At 38.4% G+C, this 8,253-nt stretch overlaps 1 protein-coding gene across 1 annotated transcript in view; it reads left to right on the plus strand.

Moving 5' to 3' along the window:
* tmc2b (transmembrane channel-like 2b) overlaps positions 1–5,332 on the plus strand; it is a 74,870-nt gene extending 69,538 nt beyond the window's left edge. Inside the window, exons 16-18 of the mRNA XM_072591269.1 lie at positions 780–858; positions 3,829–3,940; positions 5,124–5,332. Of these exons, the coding sequence (XP_072447370.1) occupies positions 780–858; positions 3,829–3,940; positions 5,124–5,332 (400 nt within the window). The remainder of the gene's footprint in view (positions 1–779; positions 859–3,828; positions 3,941–5,123) is intronic.
* Positions 5,333–8,253: the final 2,921 nt, after the last annotated feature.

Genomic DNA, 8,253 nt, shown 5'->3' on the forward strand with positions numbered 1-8,253 from the left:
AAGAGAGCTAAAATTCCTCAACCTAGAGTGTACTTCTGTGGTTTCAAATTCTGAAGAAGGGTCACTGGATGTGAAATGTTAACTTTGGTTTCTCTTCACAGATGCTGCCAGATCTGCTGAGTTTCTCCAGCAATTTCTCCAGATTTTGTACTTCTGTGGCATTCACCAGATGCAGGAAGCCAATGAACATTACATTTTAACATGATTTAGGGATGGAATACTCGGAATCTCTCTAGTTCAGCCACTCTACTGACAAGTGCCTGATCAGTTCAAAGATGTATGGAATCCATCTGTCTCAACACTCATTAAAATTATGGCTTGTGATTCATTTCCACCCTTCCTAAAGGGGATGGGGTGGGATTCAGTCTGGGACACCAAGACTGTATTTCGAAGCCTCTTTAGAAAGGTGGGACCTTCGGATGAGCACCTAGTGACAGTTCCTGCTCACTGCTTTTAAATTGGGAGTCTTTCCAAAACCAGACACTCACTGGGGTAAACAATGAAATCGCCACAGATGTGATCCTGCCCTGATAGTTAGGATGGTTGGCTGGCACATTTGTGGTCCTTTCAAGAAAAGGTTTATGGAGCTAGATTAACTATGAACAGGCATATTATCACCATTTATATTAATATTCAATTTGACAAAACAGTCATCACCTTAATTATTATTCCAAAAAGGAGTCAGCATTTTGCATGAGTATATGTATCTTTAACAGAATGTATTCTACATTACCAATTATTCAGATATCTGACTATGTTTTAATTCTACTCAATTGCAGTTTAGCCATATACTATCTCAATGCCACTTCAAAAACATATGAAACAGCTAATTTGGAGCTAAAAAAGAAGATGCAGATGGTATGTTCACATTGAGAAATATTCAGCCTGCAATAACATTTACTAAGTAAAACTAGCATGTATGGTTTTCTATATGCATGATTAATGATGTGAGAATAAAATTAAATGTTGAATCCTGAAATTTTGAAAATCTGGGTACTGGGTCATACTAGCCCTATAGAAACAGGGTTGAAGGCTGCAGCCTCACTCTGTGGCTCCCCTTCAACCAGAGCAGGGTTTATATTGATGAGTGAGAAGAGTTTGCTCCCAATTGTTCAAAATGGTGACAACCCGTCTGTCATGTAGTGTCACGATTTGATTTACAACACCTTAATATCATGCATCAGCAAGGGTGGACGAAAAAGGAAGCAAATGCCACTACCTTGTGGAACATTCCAACACTTGTATCCAAAGACCTGTGGGTTGATTGTCATCACATAAAGACCTATAGCAGAAACATCTGACCTTCACCATCCTTGAATCAAAGGATGATGTTTTGGTCTCTAGTGTTAGATCAGTTGCACATTAATGTTGATGTCTGGAAATATTTTCTAGGAAGGTGAACAGACTTTATAAGGTGGTGAACAGTCTTATTAAGAGAATATTCAGGATTGTTCATGATGAGGGCAGTGGAGAGTTCAATTAACTATTAATAATTTCCAAAGAGCCATATTCATAATCTGATATTGTTGCACTCGCTCTTCCTCCAAACTAACCGTGATTGGAATTTTCATCATCTAATTGTGAAACGTCTGCTTGCTGTGCATGCTTTTGTTATAGTCTCCATTGTAGGACAATACTGTGCCATATTTAGCATTTGCCACAATCCAGTAAAACATTTGAACTGTCCAACAGAAAGCAGCAAACAGTTCAAGTGGCAGAATGATTGGCTTATGTCAATGGGCTGCTTAATAATGGCACTCGTGGTATCATCAGTCAAGTTATACTTCTGCTTAGCTGTTACATTTCTATTTTGTAGTGTTGCATCTTTATCTCCAAGCGAACGGCCTTTGACTTGGTGTGCTGATTGAAAGAGTTTGCTGATGGAAGACTGCAACAATATGTAGGCAGTAAGAAGCGACCAAGAAAACAGGCACAATCCTGCAGGATGTAATGGTGGTGATCAGTCACCAGCCTGTCACAATGTTGGATGCAGTCAATCTCAATCTGAAAGTGGGGTAGCTTGCTTTTAGTAATTGATCCTAGAGCTCTTTCATGCTTGTGTTTGGGAGTTCTGCGATGAATGAAAATGCAGTGATAAAATCACGGCCACCAGTATGTCATACAGGTATGTGTCTGCTTTCTTGGTAGTTTCATACTGTCTACAGACAGGAGGACTCCTTCACCACCAAACATTTTCACTCAGCACATCAAGCATTAAAATCAACAGTTTTAAATTGTAGCTTCTGTTTTAGCAGCCAAAGGAATGTGGTGTTTAACAGCTCTAATTTGTATCATAATACCACCCACACTCATAACAGGTACTAAAGTAAATGTTGACATTTTTGGAATAGCTTTTACCAGCATTTGACATAGGACTTCTTCCTGTTTTTTTTTTCACTCAGAGTGCTATTATCCACATTTCGATTTGATTAAGTAATAGGCTTGTGCTTATCAGTGTTTATCAAAGTTTATCAGAAAGTTTTAAAAACACATCGGAGGGAGTTTTATGCACCCCCTCCATCTCCATCAGCATTTGTGAAGGCAGTTGGGAAGATAAAATAAAGTAGGTGGTCAACCCTCCCCAGCTTTCCACCCAGCCCCTCCGGTACCCAATACTGTAGGATCGAGTAAGGAATGGGGCAGCTCACGAAGCTTTTGGCTTATTAAAGCACTTAAGTGGCTCACCAAGAGCCTCACACTTCTTCACTATGATTTTTTTGGCCTTTTGGGAAAGGCAGAACGAAGGAAACCAAAGCAGCAGGTTTGATTGAGGAGGCTGCTGTTGCACAGGCTGGAGGCAGGAGCACCATCCCCAAGATCATGCCACTCTCCCCGACCCTCCTTCAGTTATTATCACCCAAATCCCCTTTCCCATCACTTCACACAATGTCCTCCAAGCCTGACCCATCCAAAATACTCAGATTTATCTCATGTCTGGGAGACATTCTCTTCATTGTATGTAGTGCTTGTAATCCCAGAAGTGTCCGCTGTTTTTTTTCTGGAGGTGCTAGGGTTAAAGAGCAGCCAGGTAGGTCAGGACTTCCTCCCTGATGTGAACAGAAGTTGTCATTCAATTAAATCAGTTATCAATTCACATTTCCTCTGAATAATATTGCTGCAAAATAGCTGGATTTCTGGTTGGTAAAGTGCCAACCAACTTCTACGTTGGGAGGAGCTGGCTAGTCCATTCCCTTGTAAAGTCCACCCCATTATTTTTTAACTCCAAGAATACAATGTGTTGTTATCACATTGTGCGTGCTGTGACAGTAAGATTGCAACAGAGATGCAAAATCTTTTCGATTCACAATAATAGTTATCACAACAGAGCCCAGACTTCTGCTGAACAGAAAGAGGAATTAGATTCTTTCCTGAAAGAGGTCTTCTTCCATTTATGTCTTCCACAAAGTTTGAGCTACAAGAAATTAGAGCTGATTAGAAGCTGAACTACATTTCAGCTTTGTTAAAATTGATGTGTTAATGCACTTGTGAAATAACTTTTGATATTTGTTTGGAGACTAATTATATAGTTAAACATACAATGAGAGTTTGGCTGCTTTGCTTACATGTGAAAGGCCATTTGTCTATTAGAGTGCAGTAAAATACCTTTACATTAAACATAAAAATTATAAGCTAAACTTTGAAATTAATAAGTAAAAGTATTACGTCACATTTTGAACTGAGGTCCAACACAATAACATTGTTCATAGGGAACAATGCAGATCTTTTGTGTTACATTGGAACAGGCTTGCATTTGTGTATATTCTGTATAGTCAGGCTTTACAATAGGGCATTGTGAAATATCATGGAATTCCTTCTCTTTTATAACAGTTACGTGACGAACAAAAGAACAGAAGGAACAATAAGGATACTGTTAATCCTATGTTGCAAGATTTGGAAGATCTTTTACCAAATAACGTAAATGTGAGCAAACCTGAATCAGGTAAGGGTTGGACTCAAAGCTTTATTTTGTCTGTATTGTCATATATTGATAAAAACCGATATCTCAAAAAGGCATTGGCATTTAAATCTTTATTTGGTAATTAAATCAATATTTGTGCAATTAAATATTATTAATTGATTTATGGGTAAAACCACACTCTTTGAATATTAGCTTAATACAGCTTCTACACACATCAACATTGAGTAGTATTGCATTGGAAGGGAATTTCGCAGTTTTAACTTTTGATCATTTTTGAAAGCTCTGCAGGAAATGCTCACTAATGTAATGCAACAATTCAAATTAAAGTTTGAATTTACTCCTTAATGATTGCAAGAGCAAATTTGTAAACAGTATTTTTTGCAATAGTTTAGCAATATGTTGGAGAAAATTGAATGAAATTTTGTACTCTGATGGCTGCAATCTGCTAGGGGTAATTGGAAAATAGTGGGAAAATAATTTGTTTATTGAATTTTCTCACCCAATTTCTCTTTATTTTTTGGAAACGTAGAGTCAAAATTATATTGTGTTAAGTGAGGGGCTGAGTGGTCAGATTTTTCGATCTCCAGGGTGATTATTTATTCACGTTTGCAACACATCGCCTATAATGCTGATATACAAAAACAAATGCTGCAGTCATAAAGTGACTCAGTTATCATAAGTAACTGTATTATAAACCTATACAATTGAAGTAGATACATTTATTTTAAGAACATTTCTGTTCTCCATCACCTTAATTGTTCACTCCATTTCCTACATATTCTGGTTATATATTGATAAATATCAAATATGTTTTGTCTGACTGGGTTAGTGTTACCTTCTGCTCTCTACTGAACTGAAATATTTAATTGACATATTTTCCAGTTTGTGCTCATTTTTCCTTCACATGATCCACATCTGGCACATCCCTTCCATGCCTTGATCTATCTGTCTCTATTTCTGAGGAACAGACTGTCTATTAATACTAACCATAAGTTTATTGATCCAACAGCTATCTTGACTATTCTTCCATATACCCCACTGTGCACAGGCATAAACTGCTATAATTTTGGGAATAAGTGATTGTATATATTTATTAAAATGCTTGTAAGTTATCATAGTTTCACAAGGATTAATTATAAAACATTGAAAGAAAGGAGAATCAAATTTTATTTGAGATAAAATATTAGCATTTTCTTTTACATAGATCAAACAGTGGTCGAAAAGCAACCCAATAAAGCAACAAGAGCTAATGGAAAACATGGAAAAGAAATGACGCTGGCACCACCACCCCCAAGAATGGTGGTAACAAAACCACCAAACTCAAGACAAGCCTCTCATATACCAGGACAGCCAAGATCTGGGACTCCAGGTCCAGGCCCACGTAGACCTGCTCCTGGTCAACCACGACATTGAGATGTGAGCCAAAAATGAAGCCATCTTTCAAATGCTCCTTGCTTCCACATGTATTTATGGTCCACATGTTCAGTCACATATCGGGGCATCATCTGAGCAATGTTTTACACAGATCAAAAACTGTCATACCTATCACTAATAGACTTGCCATTTTCTATAAGAAATATAGGTAACTTAATTGTAATCGTTTAAGTGTGATGAATTGCCTTTGCCTTAGCATTGACGTTTCTTGCTAAATTTGTTCAAAATCATTACAGTTTGTGTTAATTTAGGTCCAGGTTTTGCAGCAAACCCAATGTAAAGGCAATGTTTTGCAAACAAGTAGATATGTTGAAAATTTGAGATGTTGGTGTTGGTTCTATACTGATGGCGATTAGGAATGGCACAAATTTAAGGACTAAGAATTATTAGTAGGAGCTTTGTATCTTATATTTCTCTAATGCTGGTGCATTATGCATCATTCCAGTCATAATCTTGTAATTGTTGTGGGTATTTATTTACTGTGAGATTGCACAATAAAACTTGCTATATGTGGAGCAGTATGTCATTCAAAGTATTTAGAATGACTATTCCAGGACCATTTGAAAAGCCAATTAGTCTAATTTCATATAATTTTGCTGTGTATATGACGGATTGCCTAATATAGGCGAAAGTGAGAACTGCAGATGCTGGAGATCAGAGTTGAGAGTGTAGTTCTGTGGAAAGGCACAGCAGGTCAAACAGCATCCGAGGAGCAGAAAAATTGATGTTTTGGGCAAAACCCCTTCATCAGGAATATGTTGAATTTAAAGTTGTCCATTCAGAGACCATCAAAACTTCTGGTGTGAGAAATTAAGTTGCTGTTTATCTGCAAATTCCACTGGCCTCTACAGTATAGCTAGAGAATCCCCATGGAATGTTTAGTAAACTTTGTTTGGTACAGCCGAGAACAGAATATGCGGGAACAATAAAACATTGGACAGTGGAATCACTTGGGTCATGACATTGGGATGTTTTGTGTTCCAGCATTCCATTTCAAACCAGCCAAGACTGCTCTTCCCTCACTGTCGTAACTTGTACATACTGCTTTTCAGATGTGTTAATTATTCATCTCCATGAATGTGTCAGTGAAGGTGATAAAGATGAGCATAATACATTCTCCAGGCTGTTGAGGATTGTGACAGGCAATGCAACTTGAGGAGAAAAACTTACCTTGTGCATATTTATCCACACCAACCACTTTTGGAATAAATAAGTAGAAAATAAACATTCTAAATCAACTCTTTGGAAATGCATGTACTAGATTAATCTTATTGATAAGTGTCCTATTGTACTTGAAAGGTGATCATTTTGCTCTTCTAAGTGCAAACAGACCACTGCACTATTTGAACAGCAGTGTGTCCTGAAATACTACATATCACACCCTGTGTTCCAGCATTCCAACTCAAACTAGCCAAATACCACTTGGTACACAAAGCAGAAAGAAAACCACAAGCGAGGCCAATATTTTTGTGTTGTGTATTATATCGTGTTGGTGTGTTGGGAATCTCAAAATTCTATGTTGAAAGGAGACCGTGGAATCAAGAGGCTGCAGACGATCTATAGATTAAAAAGAAGTATTGAACAAGACTTATTAACCAATGTCTCAGAAATGTAATTAATATAAAAATAGGAGTGCCCAAACATGCTGAGAAGGTCTAGTAATGTCTGTGAAGCAAATAGATAGGCTAGTATTTTGGGTGTAACTCTTCATCAATTGAAAACTGCAAAAAGGTAAGTCTGTTCCTGATATTGGAGATAACTTGAAAGCAACTCAATATGAAAGCAGATTCTCATGCAATAGGCAGAGCTAAGTGATCCCACAATCAAAACTCTGCAGTCCTGCCACATCCAGACGTTAATTGGGGGGCTGGGGAGGGGGGGGGTGGTGGTGTAGATAATTACACAACTTACCAGAGAAGGAGGCTCCACAACCAAAGCTAGCCTCAATAATGGGGGGAGCCCAGCACATCAGAGGAAAATCTTTTCAGCCATCTTTAGCCAGAAGTGCTGAGTGTGTGATCGATCTTAGCTTCCTCCAGAGGCTCCCAGCAGCACAAGTGCCAATCTTCAATCAATTTGATTCACTCCACAATTTGATATCAAGAGGCACTGGATATTGCGAAGGCAGCATTCCAGGAATAGTACTAAAGACTTGTGATTCATATCTGTCAGTGCTCATTGTCGAATTGTTTCATTACAGCTCCAACACTGATGAGTGGTAAGTAACATTTGTGCATGAAATGAGCATCAATACCAAGCGAGAACTGAACTTTGGCCTCTGCCATTGAAGGACATTATCTTTATTAAATGTCGAGTATCAACATCCTGGGGGTAACCATTGATCAGAAACTGAACAAAAGTGATGGCAGGGAACACAACTCACAGTGGATACTTTGGCACAGGGTTCAGCCTTATCACTAGGTAATGCTTCCACATTTTCCACCCAGAGTCTCCTCATACCTCTCTCTTGCTTTATACGGACAGCTCATTTCCACCAATCTCTTTCCTTATGTAAAAACCCACCACTTAAAGTTCTGCCTTCAACTTTCCTTCTTGCCCCCTGAGCTCTGACATTACACTTTAAAGATGCCCAAAATTGCAGTAAGTCCTTCTACATTCCTTGGTAGAAAGCAGTCCTTTGACAAATTTGGTCCACAATCCAAAATAAAGGAAAATATAAAGATGTGAAGTAGAATCTGTTAGGGGCCTGTTTGCTGTGGCCTATGATGAGAAATCTGAAAGAATTGTGGGAGAAGTCCAATGCCTATCTAACTGGCATGCTCCCCCACCTCATCATAGAGGCCATAGTGGCAGTCACTGCTAACAAACCCCTCTCTCATCGCTTTTTTTGCCCACTCATTCCATACTGCTTACACCCTCTTTCCTCAACTTGCCTCCAG

Source organism: Chiloscyllium punctatum, chromosome 2, assembly GCF_047496795.1.
Source record: "Chiloscyllium punctatum isolate Juve2018m chromosome 2, sChiPun1.3, whole genome shotgun sequence".
NCBI classification, from domain to species: domain Eukaryota; kingdom Metazoa; phylum Chordata; class Chondrichthyes; order Orectolobiformes; family Hemiscylliidae; genus Chiloscyllium; species Chiloscyllium punctatum.